The sequence below is a fragment of the Thamnophis elegans genome, chromosome 16 (assembly GCF_009769535.1).
Source record: "Thamnophis elegans isolate rThaEle1 chromosome 16, rThaEle1.pri, whole genome shotgun sequence".
NCBI classification, from domain to species: domain Eukaryota; kingdom Metazoa; phylum Chordata; class Lepidosauria; order Squamata; family Colubridae; genus Thamnophis; species Thamnophis elegans.
Genome location: NC_045556.1, coordinates 11613268 through 11636276, shown reverse-complemented (window position 1 = coordinate 11636276; position 23009 = coordinate 11613268). Strand labels below are relative to the sequence as shown.

Here is a 23009-nt window from a genome sequence, read left to right as displayed (position 1 = left end):
ATAGATTTACTCCAAGGTCAACTTCAGACCAACAATCAAGGAAGCAATGCCCCAATCCAGAAACTGCCAAAGAGCCATCAATAAACAGCCCAACCTAATAATCTCTAAGACCCACAACACACACACACACACAGAGATAGGCAAGTCACCAGAATATAAACAGAAAGCAGTCCCTACTCCTTTGTAGCACTGATGATGTTACCTAGTTGGGTAATGAAATGTCTGCAAGAAAACAAGGAAGCTGAGAGAGCAGCAAGGACCCCACAGCGCTGCTGCTGCCTCCTCCTCCTCCTCCTCGTCCTCCTCCTCCTCCTCTCCACAAGCCTCCCATCCTTCTAGCAGTGATGATGTTACCTAGATGGGTAATGAAACATCTGCAAGAAAACAAGCAAGCTTAGAAAGCAGCAAGGACCCCACAGCACTACTTCTTCCTCCTCCTCCTCCTCCTCCTCCTCCCTCCTCCTCCTCCTCCTCCTCCTCCTCCTCCTCCTCCTCCTCCTCCTCCTCCTCCTCCTCCTCCTCCTCCTCCTCCTCCTCTCCACAAGCCCCCCTTCCTTCTAGCAGTGATGATGTTACCTAGATGGGTAATGAAACGTCTGCAAGAAAACAAGGAAGCTGAGAGAGCAGCAAGGACCCCACAGCGCTGCTGCTGCTGCTGCCGCCTCCTCCTCCTCCTCCTCCTCCTCCTCCTCCTCCTCCTCCTCCTCCTCCTCTCCACAAGCCTCCCATCCTTCTAGCAGTGATGATGTTACCTAGATGGGTAATGAAACATCTGCAAGAAAACAAGCAAGCTTAGAAAGCAGCAAGGACCCCACAGCACTACTTCTTCCTCTTCCTCCTCCTCCTCCTCCTCCTCCTCCTCCTCCTCCTCCTCCTCCTCCTCTCCATAAGCCCCCCTTCCTTCTAGCAGTGATGATGTTACCTAGATGGGTAATGAAACATCTGCAAGAAAACAAGCAAGCTTAGAAAGCAGCAAGGACCCCACAGCACTACTTCTTCTTCCTCCTCCTCCTCCTCCTCCTCCTCCTCCTCCTCCTCCTCCTCCTCCTCCTCCTCCTCCTCCTCCTCCTCCTCCTCCTCCTCCTCCTCCTCCTCCTCCTCCTCCTCCTCTCCACAAGCCCCCCTTCCTTCTAGCAGTGATGATATTACCTAGATGGGTAATGAAACATCCTAAAATGAGGGCCCACCTGTACATTATTTGCTTGCAAACCTTTCTTTCCCCAACTAGGTAACATCATCACTCCGTTCTCCTCATGGCTCGGTTTTCCAGCCATTTAACCGGAGAACAATCAGCGTAGTCACCCCAGCCCATCAGTGATATTCTGGAGAGTTCGCAACCTTGCCATCATCTCTACCTGCGTCCTCTTTCCTTTTAGTCCTGCGGGCCATTTTGATGCTGGCACCTTTTTCTCTTTTTTTTAAAACGAATGACCCGGTGAGAGCGCACGTGCCCGCGCTTTGGCAACCGACCCCCGCCTCTTTTTTTGCGCGCCCCGGTTGGTTAAAGGAGACGCGAGGCGCTGGCGGCTCCGTGGAACGCCTGGCCAAGCTTGGACATGGCTTTCCACGCGTCCCTTGCCCCGCGTGGAAGGGAAAGCGGACGGAGCCCAAAACATACCCTCCGCCCGGCCTCCAGCTCCCGACCCGGCGGAGCATCGTCCTCCAAGCGCGGCCGCTGTCCCCTTAAAAGAGCCCGGCCGTTGCCCCGCGCGGGGCGTGTTTGCGCAAGTCCTCCTGGCCAGCCGGCATCCTTCTCTCGCCTTCCATCCCGATGGACACCTCGGCCAGAGTTTCCACGGCGGAGTCGGACAGCGGGCTGGCTTCCGACCTCTTGTTGAGCCCCTTGGCCAGCCCGGAGGTGCGGAGATCCCGGCGGGAGAATGTGGAACTGCGCCAGCTCAACAACCGCTTGGCCGCCTACATCCAACGCGTGCAGGCCTTGGAGGGGACCAAAGCGGCGTTGCTACTCCGCCTGGGCCGGTGCGAGGAGGACAGCAGCCGGGACCTGGGCTCCCTGCGGAGCAGCTACGAGAGGGAGCTGGACAAGGCGCGCCAGGCGTTGGAGCAGCGAGCTTTGCGAGAGTCGGCCTTGCAGGCGGCGGTGGACAAGCTGCGCGAAGAGCACCGGCAGCTCCTGGCCAGGTCAGTCCGGCGCCGGGAAGGCTCTTTCCAACGGGGCCGGCGACGGCTGGGTTCCAACGGCCAACGGCGCGTCCCCGGAGAAATGAAACGCGGATGGTTTGAGGCCGGTTGCTTCCCCCCCCTGTTGTGTCAAAGCAGGTTCCTTTTTATAAGCCACAAATCCCGTTTCAGCTCAGCCGGCAGTGACACCCTCCCCAAAAAGGAACTGGGGTGGGTGGGAGTGGAAGGGAAGCCGAGTTCACACAACCTGCTAAACCCTTTGCTTTCTTTTCACCCATTAGGCTACTGGATAAATTGGATGAGAGCTAGTTTGGTGGTTAAGGGGCTGGCCTAGAAACCAGGTGGCAAGGAGGTCTAGGCCTCCCTTGAAGGAACAGGATGGGAGAAAAATATACGTGGTTTCTTAGGCCAACATTAACAGATTAAGAGAGTTGGAAGGGGTCTTGCAGATCATCAAGCCCAAGCAGGGGACCCTACATCTGCCTCTACCAGTGGTGGGTTCCAAAAATTTTTGGAACCTCTTCTGTAGGTGTGGCCTGCTTTCCAGGTCCACTGGTGGAACCTCTTCTAACCGGTTCGATAGATTTGATGAATCTACCGAATAGGTGCAAACTGGTAGGAACCCACCTCTGGTCTCTACCTAGGATTGAACTCACAACCTCCTCATTGTGAGTCGTGAGCCCTATCTCTAGGCCATACCAGCAGGGTAACTTGGTGGCAAATGACCCGTCAATGGGCATAAAAGCTGGTTTGGGTGCTTTTGGGGCAGTCCTTTGCCTGCTCAATCCATCCCACCTCACGGGTATTGTGGCTGTCCTCGCATCATGTATAAATTCCTGGTTAATTTAAACTTGGTTACTGGAACTGTTTTTCTATGTGATGGTACAATCACAGGATGGTTGATTAACGGCTTGTTCCCATGGCTCAGGCACAATGTTATTGGTATTTCTTTTATGGATTGGTGAAATGTCATTTGTTAAAATTGGATCTCTCTGCTTGGATGACCTTCAGGGAGTTTTAAGTTCAGCAGTTTGGACTGGCGCTTCACATTATGTTAAGCGGTGGTTTGTGGAATCAGTACAGAGGCCTGATTTTCACGGTTCCACCACAAAACCGCGTTCGACTAGAGGGCGCTCGACGAAACCGTGTAGCTGACATCATCACAGCGCGACAACAGCGCAGAGACAGAAGCACGCTGTAAACGCTAAACCTAAAATTAACCCCTAAACCTAAACCTAACCTCCCTAAACCTAATCCTAAACCTAACCCTTAACCTAACCCTAAACCTAACCCTAAACCTAACTCTAAACCTAACCCTTAACCTAACCCTTAACCTAACCCTAACCCTTAACCTAACCCTAAACCTAACCCTAAACATAACCCTTACCTTAACTTGAATCGGCTTGCTTTCAAAGCGCTATTTAAAGCGCCCTTCTTTCTCCGCGCTCGCTGTTGTCGCCCTGTTGATGACGTCAGCGAGCGCAGTTTTGTCGTGCCAGGGATTTGGTTCCACCACAAAACCGGATTTTCACACCATCTCCTAAACGTAACTCACGAGCTGGGAGAGCAAAACAACCAGTATGCAGATGTTATGTGTGCTAGACAAGCAAGCGATCTGCTAGCATTCCAAAACCCAGCTGGAAGCTGTTTTAAAGAACACACCTTAAGATGACAAGCCATCTTTATTATTATTTCATTCATTTTTTTAATTTATTTAGTTTGTCAAACATGTAGAAGATAACAGGCATAAGTATAAACATGGACATGAACAAAGGAAATGAGTATAAATAAATGGGGAAAGTAGGACAGGGACGGTAGGCACACTGGTGCGCTTATGCACGCCCGCTTTACGGACCTCCTAGGAATGGGGTGAGGTCCATGGTAGACAGTTTGAGGTTGAAGTTATGGGGGTTTGAGGATGTAACAACGGAGTCAGGTAGAGCATTCCAGGCGTTGACCACTCTGTTGCTGAAGTCGTATTTTCTGCAATCGAGTTTGGAGCGGTTTACCTTGAGTTTGTATCGATTGTTTGCCCAAGTATTACTGAAGTAATGGTTGACAGGTAGGACGTTGTAGCAGACAATTTTGTGTACTATGCTTAGGACAGACTGTAGGCGGCGTAGTTCCAGATGGTCCAAGGCCAAAATTTCGAGCCTGGTGGCGTAAGGGATTCTGTTGTGAGCAGAGGAGTGGAGGCCTCTTCTCGTGAAATACCTCTGAACTCGCTCGATTGTATTAATTGTCCGATATACAGTGTGGATTCCAGGCGGATGAACTGTATCCGAGAATTGGTCTGGCAAAGGTTTTGTCCATCTTCTGATGCAACTCACTTTGTTTGCAGGAATACTAAAAGAGAAAATGAATTGAGCTCGGCAGTCGCTCGAGTGGGGGATCTGGTTGCTCAGCTAAACTCCAGAGAGGCTGATCTGGCGACCGCATTACACACGCAACGGAGTTTGCAGAAAGAGCTTCAAGAATCCAGGAACCAAGCGACCTCTGTAAGGGATTCTTCGGAGAAATCTCAACCGTCTTGTCGAAATTGTGGGGGCTGGTCGTTATTATCCATACTGCATATTTATTTTGCTTCTGGGTTTATTTTGTCCTGCTGAAGGGGGGGATTCTGGATCTCTGCATGCTGGAAACCCGGATTCCTGTAGTACAGGTTCATCCTCGACATACGACCCACAAGGGAGTCCAAAATTTCCATTGCTAAGGCGAGACAGTTGTTAAGGGAGTTTTGCCCCATTTTACAACCTTTCCTGCCACGGCTGTTAAGTGAGTCACTGCGAATGTTAAATTAGTAACACGGTTGTTAAGTGAATCTGGCTTCCCCATTGACTTTGCTGTCAAGAAGATTGCCAAATGGGATCACATGACACACACACACACCGAGGACACTGCAACCGTCATAAATATGAGTCAGTTGCCAAGTGGCTGAATGTTGATCCCGTGACTATGAGTCGTAAGTGTGAAAAATGGTCATGTCATTGAGTCATAACTCAGTGCTCATTGAGCCAAGGGGGCACAGTAGCTAGAGTGCAGTACTGCAGGCTACTTCAGATTATCAAGAGTCGGAAGGGACCTTATAGTTCAGCTGAATGCTAGCTGCAGTTCAGCAGTTCAAATCTCACCAGGCTCAAGGTTGACTCAGCCTTCCATCCTTCCGAAGTGGGTAAAATGAGGACCCAGATTGTTGGGGGCAAGAGGCTGACTCTGTAAACTGCTTAGAGAGGGCTGTAAAGCACTGTGAAGCAGTATATAAGTCTAAGTGCTATTGCTGTTGTCCTTCCTTCCTTCCTTCCTTCCTTCCTTCCTTCCTTCCTTCCTTCCTTCCCCCCTTCCCTTCCCTTCCCTTCCCTTTCCTTCCTTCCCTCTGTCCACTGCCAGCAGTTCAAATCTCACCAGGCTCAAGGTTGACTCAGCCATTCCATCCTTCTGAGGTGGGTAGAGTGAGGACCCAGATTGTTGGGGACAATATGCTGATTCTGTAAATCTCTTAGAGAGGACTGTAAAAGCACTATGAAGAGGTATATAAGTCTAAGTGATATTGCTATACATCATTTTTTTTCAGTGCTGTTATATCTTTGAATGGTCACCAAACAAACTCTTAAGTCAAGGACCATCTTGTATCTGGGTTTGATTTCCTTGCGAATGAGATCCCCGGAGGCATAGACTTTTCTATAATATTTGGGGAGAGGTATTCACAATCGTACCGTTTGACCTTGAATGGACTTTTCAACCTAAAAAGACACACCCAGCCATCCGCCAAATCCCCTCCCATCGAGAGAGCTCCACAATCATGCCACTCTTGGATGGCACTAAAAGTTTCCAAAAAAACCAAAATGACCTCATCCCCCCAAAATTAATCTTTATTTGCTTTCCTAAGCGCTCACCTTGAAATGCCGTAGAAGAAATGTACTCGTATATCTTAGGGAGGAAGATGTCAGCTATCTAATCCATGCTGGTTTTAAGAATCTCTGCTGATGCCAACATCTTCATTAGGTTGCTTGTTACTCCATGGCTTATTAACTGGCAGTTCTAATTGGGTTAGTGACATGATGTCCCTGATACACAAAGTTGGCTTAGAATCACACAGTACGCCAAGCCAAAACAAACTACATTACATGTTTTAGGGCGTGAACCTAATCGGCCTTACATGCTGAAATACATGGCAATGCATGTTTGTTTTATCTACAATTAGTAAGAATAACAAAAGCTTGCATGCTGTTTTATGGCCTAAAATGATACGCTGGAATAGGCTGACTTGAAATGGCTTGCCTTTAGGGTACGGGAGGATGCGAATCTTGAAAGACGGGTGATTCACTTCAGACAGGAATCTTAGCGGGAAATCCTAACTCCTAAAACCGTAACCTTTAGGACAGTGTTTCTCAACCTTGGCAACTTGAAGATGTCCGGATTTCAACTCCCAGAATTCCCCAGCCAGCTGGCGGGGGAATTCTGGGAGTTGAAGTCCGGACATCTTCAAGTTGCCAAGGTTGAGAAACACTGCTTTAGGATAACTTGTGCAAATGCTGGCTCGAGCGTAACGAACGTTTGTTGGGTGTTGTTCTTTTTAAATCCTTTCCTAGCTGAAGGAGCTGCTGGAAAGCTCCAGGAATGAACTGCAGAATGAGAAGTTGAAACGAGCAGAGTTGGAAAATCAAGGGACATCTTTCCAAGAACAAGTGGAGTTTCTGAAGAGCTTCCATGAAAATGTATGTATGGTCGGTTGCAAAATGCCGATTTGATCCATTCCGGTAGAGCAGGGGTATCAAACTTGATTTCATTGAGGGCTGCATTAGGGTTGTGTTTGACCTTGGAAGGGGACAGGGGGCAGAGGTGGGTTCCTACCAGTTTGCACCTATTCGGTAGAACCGGTTCGTCAAATCTACCGAACCGGTTAGAAGAGGTTCCAGCAGTGGACCCGGAAAGCAGGCCACACCTACAGAAGAGGTTCCAAAATTTTTTGAAACCCACCACTGGTCCTTGAATATGATTATTCTACAGTCATGCTCCTATTTATAAAACTCAGTGCCTCTGTGAAAGGTAAGGATGACTACTGCGTTTGTGGTGCAATCAGAACATTGCGTGTGTTGAAGTGGTTTTAACGCAAACCAAAGATGCCTTTTAAAAAACAAGTTGACATCCTATTCTTATGCATGCCAGTGCTGTGCGTGAGGTAATTTAAGGTGGTTCTGACAAGTGTCGTCGGCATCTTCATATCCGGTCACATGGGTGGCAAGCCACTCCCACAAAGGAGGCCACACCCACAGGTTCAAACAATTTTTGAAACCCACCACTGACAGGGGGCATGGCGAGTTCGGCATTCCTCGTATCGGGAGGGGGGACCTGTAGCAATCCAAGCGCTTCAGCAGCGAAAATGGGCTCCCAAGCTCCATTTTTGCCTGCCATGCGTTCCTGCAACCCTCTGCCAGCCACATGCGTCTCTCCCAAGCTCAATTTTTGCTGGCAGAGAAACCACGGGCCAGTCCTTTGCTGTTTCAGGATGGCCCTACAGGCCAGATCGAAATACCCCACAGTTTGATACAGGGGTGTCAAACTCAAGGCCCCGGATTCAGCCCCCGGGCCTTGAGTTTGAGCCATCAACATGGGCAGCAGTCCATAACTTCTGAAATGAGTTAAACTCTCGTTCCCCCAAATTTGCAGTCTAAAATCTGACCATCAGAGAGATTTGAGAAGCCAGAGTAATAAGAGAAGATTCCAATTAAAACAGAGAATATGAACTAATCATGTACTGATGATGTTGCCTAGACAGGTGACGAGATGTCTGCAGGAAAACAACCAAGCTGAGACAGCGCCAAGGACCCCACAATTCCCAGGCCAAGTGGCATCCTTTAAATTTTTACAAAAGACGAGAACATATTTGTGGATTTGCGTTATTTTGGGTGTTGTTGCGTTAGGAATATCCAAACTCAACCCACAATTGAATCAAAAGCCATTGTTTAGGGATTAAGTCAACAAAATCCTTCCTTTGCGACTCGGTTTCTTTTTCCTCTCAGGAACTCAAGAACGAGAAGCAATTTTACGAGAGGAGGATTCAAGAAATTGTATCTGGCTACGAACAGGAAAATGAAGCTAAACTAGTGAATTCTCTCCAAGAGCTCAGAAAAGAGAATGAAGAACAAATCAAGAAGTACAAAGATCAAGTGGAGCAAAATTTCCAAGCCAAAGTGAGTTAAATGGGAAGAGTCTTAATGGAAAGGGAAAATATTGTGTTGTCTACTCAAAGCCATATATTTCCATGGACCACTTTTTCTTTTGAGGATTCAAATAAATAATTGTGAAACCAATAATGAGGAATCTATAACTCTACAAATCAAAGAATAGAATGGAATGGAATGGAATGGAATGATATGGTATGGTATAGGAGAGGTAATAGAATAGAATAGAATAGAATAGAATAGAATTCTTTATTGGCCAAGTGTGATTGATACACAAGGAATTTGTCTTTGGTGCATACGCTCTCAATATACATGATGAGAAGATTAATAGTAATAGTAATGCAGACTTAGTGAATGGTTTGACATTGTTGAGGGAATTATTTGTTTAGCAGAGTGATGGCATTTTGGAATAAACTGTCTTTGTGTCTAGTTGTTCTGGTGTGAAGTGCCCTTTTGAGGGTAGGAGTTGAAACAATAGCAGTAGCAATAGCAGTTAGACTTATATACCGCTTCATAGGGCTTTCAGCCCTCTCTAAGCGGTTTACAGAGTCAGCATATCGCCCCCACAGTCTGGGTCCTCATTTCACCTACCTCGGAAGGATGGAAGGCTTTATGTCCAGGATGTGAGGGGTCTGTAGATATTTTCACAGCCCTCTTTTTGACTCGTGCAGTGTACAGGTCCTCAATGAAAGGCAGGTTTGCAGTAATTGTTTTTCCTGCAGTTCTGATTGTCCTCTGAAGTCTGTGTCTGTCTTGTTGGGTTGCAGAACCAAACCAGTCAGTTACAGAGGTGCAGATGACAGACTCAATAATTCCTCTGTAGGAATTATTATATATAAAATTATATAAAGCAACCCTAATTGGCACAATCCAGTGGTGAAGAATGTTGGAACACCAGCAACTTCTAAAAGGCCATAAGTGCTTCATTATCAAAGGAGCCAGAAGCTGGTTAGTTGGTTGAGTCTAGACATTAAATCCATAGTTGAACCATGGAATATTGAAAGGACTGCTTTGGGGATGGTTGGAAAGATGACATATGGAGAAACGGCAATCTACAGTTTATGAAGGAAGGCATTTTATAAGATTGAGATGAATCTCGAGCCACTGAACAAGAGACAATGAGGAACACCAAGCTGAAATATTTGGGGGAATCCAGAACTCAGATTCCTGAATTTAAAATGTCCCTTGGGATCATTTTGGTCATCACACTATAAAAAGATGTTAAGACTGTAGAAAAAGTGCAGAGAAGAACAACCAGAATGATTAGGAGACCAGAGGCTAAAACATACAATGAACAGTTGCAGGAACTGGGCATGGCTAGTCTAGAGAAGAGAAGGACCAGGGGAGACACGATAGCAGTCTTCCAATATTTGAGGGGCTGCCACAAAGAGGAGGGAGTCAAGTTATTTTCCAAGGCACCTGTAGGCAAGACAAGGAATCATGGATGGAAAATGAACAAGATAAGATTTAACCTGGAAATAAGGAGAAAATTTCTGACAGTGGGAACAATCAACCAATGGAACAGGAGTTGTGGGAGCTTCATCACTTGAGAGTTTCAAAAACAGATTGGACTGTGATTTGTCAGAAAATGGTGTAGGGTCTCCTGCTTGGGTGGGACCAGAGGTGGGTTCCTATCAGTTCGCACCTATTCAGTAGAACCGGTTCGTCAAATCTACCGAACCAGTTAGAAGAGGTTCCACCAGTGGACCCGGAAAGCAGGCATCACCTACAGAAGAGGTTCCAAAATTTTTTGAAACCCACCACTGGTCCTTGGATATGATTATTCTACACTATCATGCTCCTATTTATAAAACTCAGTGCCTCTGTGAAAGGTAAGGATGACTACTGCGTTTGTGGTGCAATCAGAACATTGCGTGTGTTGAAGTTGTTTTAACGCAAACCAAAGATGCCTTTTAAAAAACAAGCATACATCATATTCTTATGCATGCCAGTGCTGTGTGTGAGGTAATTTAAGGTGGTTCTGACAAGTGTCGTCGGCATCCTCATATCCAGTCACATGGGCGGCAAGCCACTCCCATCCGGTCACATGGGCGGCAAGCCACTCCCACAAAGGAGGCCACACCCACAGAGTAGGTTCAAACAATTTTTGAAACCCACCACTGGGTGGGACCTATATGACTTACAAAGTCCCTTCCAACCCTGTTAATCTCTTAGACCTCGGGATAATTTTGGGATGCAATTTGGATGAAAACATGAAAAAAAACCCAATTCTTTTAATTACAAATATATGAAACTTTACAACACACATTCTGAAAGTCGGAAATAGTTTTATTCCTGTTTGTAGATATGCTACAGCGAACATTATTAACCCAAACTCTTTTTGCAGGTACAAAATGCCCTCCTTTATGCTGAAAAGAAGCATGATTTTGCTGCTACTGTTCAAGAGGAACTGAAAAAAACGAAACTGAAGGTTGATAACCTCTCATCACAGGTAAACCAAAAAACCAGGGAAAACTAGGCCATACACGAGAGTGAGTAGATGCCTCTTGGGCTTTCCATTAGGAAGACTATTTTATTAGCTCATCAAAATATAAAATATAGAAGTGCAAATAAAAATAAAAATAAGGGGGAAATAAGGGAGGAAAGGGGGAAGAGAAAAAAGTATAGGGTAAGAGGGTAAGAGCGTCTCCTTCTGATGCAGTAGAATAAGTTAGTAGCATAACACTTTAACTTTTTACTTTTATGTAGTAAAAATGGAAATAGAAATAGCAATAGCAATAGAAGTTAGAAAATACCGCTTCATAGGGCTTTCAGCCCACTCTAAGCGGTTTACAGAATCAGCATATTGCCCCCAACAATCCGGGTCCTCATTTTACCCACCTCGGAAGGATGGAAGGCTGAGTCAACCCTGAGCCGGTGAGATTTGAACAGCCGAACTGCAGAAGTGCAGTCAGCTGAAGTAGCCTGCAGTGCTGCATTTAACCACTGCGCCACCTTAGCTCTATAAATAGCACTTATAGGACTTATATATGGCGAGATAGTGCTTTACAGCCCTCTCTAAGTGGTTTAGAGTTAGCCCCCAACAATCTGGGTCCTCATTTTACCGATCTCAGAAAGATGGAAGGCTGAGTCAACTTTGAGCCGATCAGAATTGAACTCTTAGCAGTGGGCAGAGTTAGCCTGCAATTACCGCATTCTAACCCCTGCGCTAGCATAAGGATACATACTAGCCATGTCTATAACAACGAATCTATCAAATTGGCAAAATCCAAAATAAAGGTTTCAACGCTGGCTTGGGCCCCTTCAATCTTCTAAAAACAGGCATCTGTTCTTAGAACCAGTCTGTTCTTAGCTCTGCGCTCAAGCCTGAAGTGCCTAAACTTAAAAAAAAACCCATTTCTGTAAAATCCAAGAATGCCGAATTGCGAGCCAGGATCAAAGAGCTGGAGACTAAGATCAAGGACCTACAGAGGGGGATTGATACGGAACGTGACTCTTCCAAGAGATGCCTGGCTGAGAAAAACAGAGAGATGGCAGAGATGCAGCAACAGATGCAGTCCCAGCTGGACAAATATGAGGATCTGTTGGACGTGAAGATGTCCCTGGACTTTGAGATCAATGCCTACAAGGTGTTGCTGGAAGGAGAAGAAAAACGGTAAGCTTGTACATCTCCTCTTAGGAAGTACACCGTTGAGTTATAACGTTTGTTTAGTAATAGCACTTAGACTCATATACCGCTTCACAGTGCTTTTACAGCCCTCTCTAAGCGGTTTACAGAGTCAGCCTGTTACCCCCAACAATCTGGGTCCTCATTTGACCGACCTCGGAAAGAGGGAAGGCTGAGTCAACCTTGAGCCAGTGAGAATCAAACTGCTGGCAGTGTGCAGAGGAAAGGAAGGGAAGGGAAGGGAAGGGAGGGAGGGAGGGAGGGAGGGAGGAGGGAGGGAGGGAGAAAGGAAGGAAGGAAGGAAGGAAGGAAGGAAGGAAGGAAGGAAGGACGGACAACAGCAATAGGACTTAGATTTATATACCACTTCATAGTAATTTTACAGCTCTCTCTAAGCAATTTACAGAGTCAGCCTGTTACCCCCAACAATCTGGGTCCTCATTTTACCCACCTCGGAAGGATGGAAAGCTGAGTCAACCTTGAACCGGTCAGGATCAAACTGCTAGCAGTCGGCAGAATGAGCCTGCAACACTACATTGTAACCACTGCACCACTATGGCTTGCTTGCTTGCTTCTTTCCTTCCTCCCTTCCTCCTTCCCTCCTTTTCCACTTAGCAATAGGACTTAGACTTATATACCTCTTCATAGTGCTTTTACCGCCTTCTCTAAGCAGTTTACAGAGTCAGCTTCTTGCCCCCAACAATCTGGCTCCTCAGTTTACCCAACTTGGAAGAATGGAAAGCTGAGTCAACCTTGACCCTGGTGAGATTTGATCTGCCAAACTGCAGGCAGCTAGCGGTCAACAGAAGCAGCCTGCAGTACTGCATTCTAACCACTGGGCCTCCATGTCTCTTGAAGCCTAAACCTGGATCTCCAATCCCAATGCAACAGCTTAACCTCCATGCTACACCGTCTCCCACACTTCATGACCAACATGCCTCTTAATTATTAAATTAACCCTTAATCCGGTTTGCAGGATGCATTAAACCCAATAGTCTAAATTCACACAAGATGCACAACCAGAATGGCAATAGCACTTATATACCGCTTTACAGCCCTCTCTAAGCAGTTTACACAGTCAGCCTCTTGCCCCCAACAATCTGGGTCCTCATTTTACCGACCTCGGAAGGAGGGAAGGCTGAGTCAAACTTGAGCCTGTCAGGATCGGACTGCTTACAATCAGCACAATTAGCCTAAAATGCTGTATTGTAACCCCTGCACCCCCATGGTTCTTCCTTGCTTTCCTTCCTTCCTTTCCTTCCTTCCTTCCTTCCTTCCCTCCCTCCCTCCCTCCCTCCCTCCCACTTAGCAATAGCACTTAGACATATACCACTTCACAGTGCTTTACAGCCCTCTCTAAGTGGTTTACAGAGTCAGCCTATTGCCTTCAACAATCTGGGTTCTCATCTTAGCGACCTCAGAAGGACGGAAGACTGAGTCAATCTTGAGCCTGGTGAGATTTGAACTGCAGAGATTCAAGATTGAGATTCAATCTGCTAAATTGCAGGCAGTCGGCAGAAGTAGCCTGCAGTACTGCATTCTAACCACTGCACCACCGGGGCTCTCAAAGTGACTTTCAAAGTTATAATGGCACAGGGAAAAGTCACATATGACCATTTTTTTTACCCCTATAACCATTGCACCATCTCCATAGTCATATGACCAAAATTCAGATGCTTGGCAATTGACTCCTATTTATGACGGTCGCAGTCTTCCCGGGGTCATGCGATCCCCTTTTGTGACCTTTCAACAAGCAAGGTCAACTAGAAAGTCTGACTCCTTTAACCATCGTGTTACTGACTTAAGAACTGAAGTGGGTTTGTGGAAATATCATCCCCAAGAAAACATAAACTGGGATTTGAAAAAGACACCTATAAGAATAGAAAAAGAAAGGGAGGGAAGAAGGAAGGAAAGGAGAGGAGGAAGGAAGTAGAGAAGGGAGGGACGAAGGAAGGGAAAGGAGTGGAAGGTGGAATGGAGAGAAAGAGAAGGAAAGATAGTAGGAAAGGAAGAAGAAGAGTGGAGGAGAGGTAAGGGAAGAAAAAAGAGGTAAGGAGAGGTGGGCGGAAGGGAGAGAAAGAGAAGGAGGGGAGGGAGGAAGAGAGAGAAAGAGAAGGAGAGGGGGGAGGAAGAGAGAGAAAGAGAAGGAGAGGAGGGAGGAAGGGAGAGAAAGAGAAGGAGAGGAGGGAGGAAGAGAGAGAAAGAGAAGGAGAGAGGGTAGGAAGGAGAAGAAAGAGGGTAGGGGAGAGGTAAGGGAAGGAAGAAAGGGAAGTAGAGGAAGAAGGAAGGAAGTAGAGAAGGGAGGGAGAAAAGAAAGAGAAAATAAGGTGGTGATACAGCAGGTGCTAGGGATGGTAAACAAAGCAATCCAAACTATACCTTATAACCTTTTAAATGGAATAACAACAGTATAAGAATGGCAAAGAAAAAGAATAATTATGTGAATGTATACCTATAATTGTATGTAAAAGAATAAATGACAGTAAAAATATAAAGCACAATATAGATAAATAATATTTGATTATAAATAGCTTATAAATAAATATAGAATTGTACATAAAAATGGATAACGAATAAGGAGATTATGAATGCAAGATAGAAATGTATAGAAGGGAAAACACTAACTGCAAAGAAACCGATACGGAACTGCTCTATGATATATGATGGAACTTATTGTTCCTAAGTTGTTTTAAGTTATGTGTCTGTTTCTGTTGATGTGTTTATGTGTATAAAATAAAAATTTATATATAAAAATAAAATAAAAAAAGAACTGAAGTGATCCGCTTAACAACTGTGGCAGGCAAGGTCGTAAAGTGGAACCAAACCTCGCTTTACAAATGTTTCACTTAGCAACATAAATTTTGGGCTCAATTGTGATCATAACTCGAGGATTACCCGTGTCTTCTTCATTTAGGTTGTGGCTTTTAAGAGTGACATTTTTTTGTGTGTTTCTTTGGTAGTTTGAAACTCTCCAAATTCTCCGCTGAAAGCCGGGAAGGAGAGAGGAGAAGCGATGGGAGTTGGACCACCGTAAGTCATGGCCACCGCCTCTTCCTGCAAGGAAGGAAACGGAAACGCGTATCGGCCAAGACACAGGCTCACAGCCTGAGCTTCAAAGTACTCCAACGAGCATCTTCTTCCGGGAGCATCTCCATAGAAGACATTGACATGGAAGGGAATTTCATCAAAATTAAAAACAATTCTGACAAGGTAAAAACCATCCTTCTCTAACACCTGGATGTCTGTTTGCATCTGGAAAAAAGTTATTATTTTGGGAAGACAGGTAGCCCTCAACTTGCAACCATTTGTTCAGTGAGTGTTCAAAATTACCGTTCTGACCCAGCTCGCCATACACGACAAAATCTCTGACGTGAACTCAAAAGATTCCTTTATTAGGAATGCCGGCAGCCCCGGGCAAAAAGTTTATCTCACAGGCTAACAAGCCCAGCCGGAAGATGAATTAGTTGTCTGCTGCACTTATTCATCTCCATCCCCTGCCTTTTATTCTCAGGACTAGGGTGGGGCTTCGCTAGCAACAGTGGCTCTTCCGTCCCAATGACTGTGTCAGCGTTCCAAATATCATGCAGAATTAAATCAGAGTCCAAGGCAAAGCTATCCTTAAAGTTCCAATTTAATAAGACAGACATGTTGGCATCATGCTATGGAATCCCAATTCTAAAGCACTTCCTGGGATTCCACCCAGTTAAAAGTTCATGATCTTGTCCCCACACCCACAAATCGATCACATGGTCCAATCGTCTTCTTCCACGCTGGCATCTCCACCCAGCTGCTTCCAGTCAGGTGCAAAGGCGCAGAGACAAAAGATGACCTTGGTCTTCTAGAAAAGAATGACGACAATACATTCCACAATCCTATTCCTTTCTATTCCCCCCTCCCAACTACTACCCTAATGAAAAAGCATAATGAAATAAGAGAAAGTGTGGCAGGCCAAAGATCCTAACAGGAATATAATTGCAGGCCTGACAGACTGGCACATAGATTTCCACTGTTCTCCTCTCCTCTGCCTTCTGTGCATCCATGCGTCGGGCACTAGACCCACCTGTTCCTCCTCTTCCTCATCAGCCACCTCCAGACCTGTGGGCTGCTGACTCTCCATCTGAAGGTTGATGGACGGCCCAGGCTCTGCCTCTGTCTCTCTCTCTCCCCTGACAGCTCCATTCCCTCTTCTCCCTCGGAGCTCTCAGGTTGCCTTGATGCTGACCCTGACTCCCACGCCTCCTTCTCCGAGTCAGCTGCTGGAGAGGCGGCGTATTACAACGGCACCGTAAAATGGGATTTAAAGCTTCTGGGAGAACAGCAAAATAGAAACACTAAACGTGAATAAATGAGCTTGAAGGGGTGTTCCAGAAGCTAGGATTCTTTGGCAAAAGAAGTTAAACATTTTCTCACCAGGACTTTAGATCAGTTTGTTTCTCAAATGCAACGTTGATTTGCAGGATCAACTACTAGGCAAATGGATGGTTAGGAAGCAGCACAGAAATGAAACTGACATGATGTACGAGTTTCCCGCACAATTCATTCTTCAGGCTGGTCACGTAGTAACTGTGAGTGTCAATTTTAATAGTCCTCTTACTTTCTTGGTGGGGGGAGGACTTAAAATTGCTTTATTTTGCTTCTCATCGGTAAGCCTGCTTGAATAACTATACACATTCTCTTTCACATCGGTCATAAGCCATTTAAAACTGGGTTTAACTTACGTACCAATATTTCTTTACAGATCTGGGCGAAAAGTCTGGGTTTAAAACCAAGTCCTAGCACCCTAATTTGGGAATCCCAAAGGGCATGTAGACTTGGAGAGACCCTGGGTATTGTTCTCCTCGACGGTGATGGGAATGTAAGTACCAAATTGACTTTACCCAATTATTACTCAGTCAGTTTAGCTTGATGGTTTAAGATGCCAGCCTAGAAACCAGGTGACTTACGAGTTCTGGTTTCTAATTTAGACACTTGGGTCAGTCACTCACTCTCAGGCTAAGAAGAAGAACACAAAACCGTTGCAAAGAAAACTCTATGGGTTTATCCAGGCAGTTGCCGGGAGTGAAGACTAACTTGAAGGCACAAAAATATATATTTTTAAAAAAGTTAATCAACATCTGCATTCAGATGCTGCATTCAAAACTGCATTCAGTTTTGGTCGCCACGATGTAGAAAAGATGTGGAGACTCTAGAAAGAGTGCAGAGAAGAGCAACAAAGATGATTAGGGGACTGGAGACTAAAGAATGGTTGCAGGAACTGGGTATGTCTACTTTAATGAAAAGAAGGACTAGGGGAGACATGAGAGCAGTCTTCCAATATCTCAGGGGTTGCCACAAAGAAGAGGGAGTCAAGCTATTCTCCAAAGCACCTGAGGGCAGGACAAGAAGCAATGGGTGGAAACACATCAAGGAGAGAAGCATCTTAGAACTAAGGAGAATTTTCCAGACAGTTAGAACAATTAACCAGTGGAACAATTTGCCTCCAGAAATTGTGAATGCCCCAACACTGGAAGTTTTAAAGAAGATATTGGATAACCATTTGTCTGAAGTGGTGTACGGTCTCCTGCCTAAGCAGGGGGTTGGACTAGAAGACCTCCAAGGTCCCTTCCAACTCTGTTCTATTTTATCTCTGTTACGTGTCTTCTACATTCAGGAGATTGCAGATGGGATGATCACGTATCTGGAAAGAGGAGAAGGTGAGGGAGAAGTGGAAGATGCTGCAGAACAAACCAAACTAGGGATTCACAGCCAGGTACGTTTCGCTGGGACCGTCAGCGACCCAGGCCTGCCATGCCCCCGGTTCCCCATGTGGCGCCACAGGTGCTGCCATGCGCAGAACAATTTTAATTGCAAATTATTTTATTTTTTTCATTTTTCTTAACGTTTTCTGCATGCGCAGAAAAACCTATTCGTGGTCAACTATGCATATCCATGCACGAACGAAGCAAATTCACTGAACCGGCAGTAATACCGCCAGCAACCCCCACCCCTGACACAGAATCCATCAGGTCTAAACTGTCCATTTCTTCCCACAGCACAATGAGACTCGCAGCTGTCCCATCATGTAGCCAGAAGTCAGTGCCTTACTTGGATCAGCTCGAAATGGGGATGCCCAGAATTGAAAATTTTCTTCAGAAATGTTTGGCTCCGCCCGGAGAGTTGATGCTGTAACTTTCCTTTGTTCTTCTCGACCTCAAGGCTTGTGACTCCCAATGGCCAACGAGCGAAAGACTTAACATGCAAGGATTATGGCGGATGATACTGTCTTGATTAAGGACTCTCTTGGACTTGACTCTATGAGCCTTAAGAGACCTTCTCTTTTTCTGGCCTGCTATGAAACAAGCGAGAACTACATCTTGCTCAGTTTAGGAGGACAGTAAATGCACTGGGTTATTTAATCAAGTATCCAGTCCTTGGCGGACTGTTGCTTATATTGCACAAAGTGTGGCCTTTTTGCAAAGAAGGCTCTCAACCTCCTTATTCCTCTGTAAACTGAGGTTCTTCACCCTATATCAGTGGTTCCCAAACTTGGCAACTTTAAGACTTGTGGACTTCAACTCCCAGAATTCTCCAGCCAGCTCTGCAGCTCTCTTCTCTGAAGAAGAGCTCTGAAGCTCTCTTCTCTTCTCTGAAGCGCTCTTCTCTGCAGAGCTGGCTGGAGAATTCTGGGAGTTGAAGTCCACAAGTCTTAAAGTTGCCAAGTTTGGGAACCACTGCCCTATATGTATCCAAACAAGAAGGCTGACTTTGTACTGAGGTCGCAATTCTAGTTTTTTTTTTCAATAGCTGGGGAGAAATTCCAACAAACAACAAAAATTCCTACATGAAGGAATTCCTTTTGCTCCAATTATATATGGTAGCCATATACTACCCGCTTCCTCTCTTTTTAACGGAAATGGCTGTATCGGAGCATGCTGGAGATTTTGTCTAGAAGTTGACTAATGCCAAGGCTGATTTCAGGGGTGGGATTGAAAAATGTTAGTAACTGGTTCTCTGCCCAGTTGCTGGTGTGGGCATTTCCATGGTGGGTGTGGCCTCCTCGGCCTCTTGCACCATTGGGGGGGGGGGCATTTTCTGGGCTGAAAACGGGCTCCGAAGGCTGGAATGCCCCTTTTCAGACTTCCGGTAAGCCCATTTTTCGCCCTCCCCAGGCTCCGGAAGCTTTTCTTGAGCCTCCAGGAAGGCAAAAACTGCCTCCCCTGGGCTCTGGAGGTCCGTTTCCAGACTTCCAGGAGGCCAATTTTTCGCCCTCCCAGAGTCTCCGGGCATTTACCTGGCAGGATGATGGAGACTCCTGGGAGGGGAGGGGTGGAAAGGGCCAGCAAGTCGTTGCAACCTCCGGTTCAGCGAATCAGATTTGCTTGAACCGGTACGAACTGGCTGAATCCCACCCCTGGCTGATTTGCAATAGGAAAGACAAAGCAGAGAAATCTCTCCTTACGCTGTCCTCCTTTCAGAATGGATCTGAAGGAACATCCAGGGAGGAGGTCAAAAGTGCCCATCAGATTCAGCATCTCTTTCCAATCCGTCCCAGCAACAGTGGACAAGGCCTAAAATCCAGAATGATTCAGGACTCTTGTATTAATCCATGGCCAAAGAATGCTTCTGTTCCTACCAGCCCTCGGGGTAGCTCTTGAACATAGTGTCTTTTTCTGGAAGGATTCCTTTCACTTGAATATCCTTCAACGGAGACTTTTAGAAATGGTTAAATTATTAACGCCTGTGGTTTTTGATGTTTTAGAGGACCTAAGCTGTTTTGCTGTGCCGCTTGCTGTTTGGGTGGCTTCTAGTTCTGTGTCGGCCTTATTAAAGGCACAAATCTGATAAATATTTGCTTTCTATTAAAGCAGGGGTGCCCAAACTTGGGGACTTTAAGACTTGTGGACTTCAACTCCCAGAATTCCCCAGACTGGGGAATTCTGGGAGTTGAAGTCCACAAGTTTTAAAAGTCCACAAGTTTGGAAACCCCTGTATTAAAGGGATGTCCTTTCAGCTGATGGCTCTTTACGGTGTTTAAAACAAACTCTATATTTGGCAGGCTTAAGTCATATTTTGTCCGTATGTTATTTCAAGAGAGCGAAACTTTCTCCAAACTGGGTCCCTCTGTCTTGACAATTTTTTTACTCTATTCTATTTTAAAATTGTACCTCACATCCCCGTTTAGGGGAGACTGCTTAATAAAATTTGCACCAACGTTGTCAATTTAGCCATAATAACTTGGTAACAACTTGTAGATTATATGGTTTATGAGAAAAAGGAAAAGGGGGGGGGGACTACCACTAGTTAGATGAAATTCCCTGGTGTTTTACCCCTTTTCTGTTTAAATATTGCTTTTTTCAATTCTATTTGCGTTATTTCTTTGTTTAGCATTCCTCTACTTTCCTCCTCTATTGGGGGTAGCCCTTTTTCCTTTAAAGACTTGTCAATTTCTTCCTTCTTTATTTTACCTTCTCCGTATAACTCCTTAAAGTAATTTCTTATAATGTTTTAGCTTACATGGTTTATGAGAAATAGGAAAGAAAGAAAAAACTATCAACAGTTAGATGAAATTGCCAAGAAGGCTGAAATAGCTCCTTTCTATAATAATTAGGAAGGTTGGTCATTTTGCTGATGGGCTTTAGAAAAATCCGGTTTGCTGCTGTGAGACTTAGTGAAATAGCAATAGCAGTTAGACTTATATACCGCTTCATAGGGCTTTCAGCCCTCTCTAAGCGGTTTACAGAGTCAGCATATCGCCCCCACAGTCTGGGTTCTCATTTCACCCACTTCGGAAAGATGGAAGGCTGAGTCAACCTTGAGCCGGTGAGATTGGAACCGCTGAACTGCAGTCAGCTGAAGTGGCCTGCAGTACTGCACCCTAACCACTGCGCCATAAAGTAAAGTCATTGGTTGTTGAAAACAATATTATATAGTGTTAAACAAGATAGTGTTGGGAGTCTCAAGAACCTTGCTTCATCCAATGCAGGGGTCGGCAACCTTAAACACTCAAAGAGCCATTTGGACCCATTTCTCACAGAAAACACCGGGAGCCACAAAACTCTTCCCATGCCTATTTCCTGAGCGTCCACAAAACTAGCATATATAGTTGAATTAAAGATTGTTTTCTTCTGAACCTTTTTTTAAAATTGGATTTATCCATGGTTGGCCTACGGGGGGTCGAAAAGCTTGATAAATTGCGCATCGGTGGGTGTGTCACATTGGAAATTGTGATGCATATTTGGAACGACGGCAGAGGTGAGTTCCTACCAGTTCGCACCTATTCGGTAGAACCGGTTCATCAAATCTACCGAACCAGTTAGAAGAGGTTCCACCAGTGGACCCAGAAAGCAGGCCACACCTACAGAAGAGGTTCCAAAAATTTTTGAAACCCACCGCTGGTCCTTGGATATGATTATTCTACACTATCATGCTCATATTTATAAAACTCAGTTCTTCTGTGAAAGGTAAGGATGACTACTGCGTTTGTGGTGCAATCAGAACATTGCGTGTGTTGAAGTTGTTTTAACGCAAACCAAAGATGCCTTTTAAAAAACAAGTTTACATCATGTTCTTATGCATGCCAGTGCTGTGTGTAAGGTAATTTAAGGTGGTTCTGACAAGTGCCGTCGGCATCTTTATATCCGGCCACATGGACGGCAAGCCACTCCCATCCAGTCACATGGGCAGCAAGCCACTCCCACAAAGGAGGCCACACCCACAGAGTAGGTTCAAACAATTTTTGAAACCCACCACTGAGCGAGGGGGAGCCATAGCAGAGGGATAAAAGAGTCACATGCAGCTCCAGAGCCGTGGGTTGCTGACCTCTGAGCAATAGCAAATTGTGATGCTTCCAAAATGAATATCTTTATATTGACAATGAGAGCCATCAACCCATGGAACCAGAAGTTGCCTTTCCAAAGTTGTGGGAACTTCATCACTGAAAGCTTTGAAGAAGAGACTGGACTGCCATCTGTCAGAAATGATGTAGAGACTCCTACTTGAGCAGGGGTTTGGACCAGATGACGTACAAGGTCCCTCCCAACTTTGTTAATCTGTAATCTTACTGTACATTTTGGGAAAGGGACACATTTTAGTTTTATCCTTAGCTATATGTTATAGAGTTGATTTTAGCAAGATTTGATCTCAAGCCGAATATTCCTCTGGTTAGCTTGAGCAAGAAGTTGGATTTTTGAGCCCCTAAATGAGAAGGTGGGAAAAACAGATCAGGATAATGTGAAAAAAGAGTTTTAAAGAATCTTTTGTATCGTAGGAGGGAAGCCCGAGCTGATAACTCCTAAAAAAAGGTTCCTGCAGAGATGCGAGAGAACATTTTTTTTTTCTTATTCTCAGAGCCATTTTTCACAAAGCTAGTTCACAAGCGCAAAAACTCAAGTACCAAAGTTTAGCTGAGGTACGGCGGATGGTGTGAAGCCAGTAGCCAAAGAATAGCATACCTTGTAAGATGTAAAGGAAATCTATTTCCCACAAGAGTGTTTTATTCTATCTGGTCAGTGAAGAGTTAAGTGTTGGGAGGGCAATGTTGACTTCATACAGGAATATCAAGGAAGCAATCATTTTTTTCTCTAGTCGAAAAATACATGGTAAGTATCAGCTTTCCACAGTTAAGTTCAGTGTAACCGGAGTGGCTCAAGGATGACCAGCTTAAGGGTAGCTGTAAAATTGTACCCCACAACTAAAATTAATCACTCGATGAATGGTGTCTCATGATAATGGGTGTAAATAACTTGGCTTTCAGGCAAAGCGTCCGTGAGATTTTCAAGGCACAAAAAGCACAGGGGCCAGCTGCTGCTTGTAACTAAAAGAAGGTAAAGGTTCCTGTCGCACATATGTGCTAGTCGTTCCCGACTCTAGGGGGCAGTGCTCATCTCTGTTTCAAAGCCAAAGAGCCAGCGCTGTCCAAAGACGTCTCCATGGTCATGTGGACAGCATGACTAAACACCAAAGCGCACGGAACGCTGTTACCTTCCCACCAAAGGTGGTCCCTATTTTTCTACTTGCATTTTTATGTGCTTTCGAACTGCTAGGTTGGCAGAAGCTGGGACAAGTCACGGCAGCTCACT

At 45.4% G+C, this 23009-nt stretch overlaps 1 protein-coding gene across 1 annotated transcript; it reads left to right on the top strand.

The window, feature by feature from the left end:
• The first annotated feature begins 1771 nt into the window (after positions 1–1771).
• On the top strand, positions 1772–20539 carry LOC116519302 (lamin-L(III)-like). Its single transcript, XM_032233140.1, has 9 exons — positions 1772–2142; positions 4484–4640; positions 6732–6857; positions 8163–8333; positions 10672–10776; positions 11699–11940; positions 14913–15162; positions 17603–17701; positions 20441–20539. Exons 1-9 carry the CDS (start codon positions 1772–1774, stop codon positions 20537–20539), a joined length of 1620 nt encoding a protein of 539 aa, XP_032089031.1.
• Positions 20540–23009: the final 2470 nt, after the last annotated feature.

Coding starts and splice junctions, on each gene's coding strand:
- LOC116519302 (XM_032233140.1), top strand. CDS start 1,772: ATGGACACCTCGGCCAGAGTTTCCACGGCGGAGTCGGACAGCGGGCTG. Junction 4,641..6,731: donor CCAGGAACCAAGCGACCTCT/GTAAGGGATTCT, acceptor ATCCTTTCCTAG/CTGAAGGAGCTGCTGGAAAG. Junction 11,941..14,912: donor CTGGAAGGAGAAGAAAAACG/GTAAGCTTGTAC, acceptor TTTCTTTGGTAG/TTTGAAACTCTCCAAATTCT.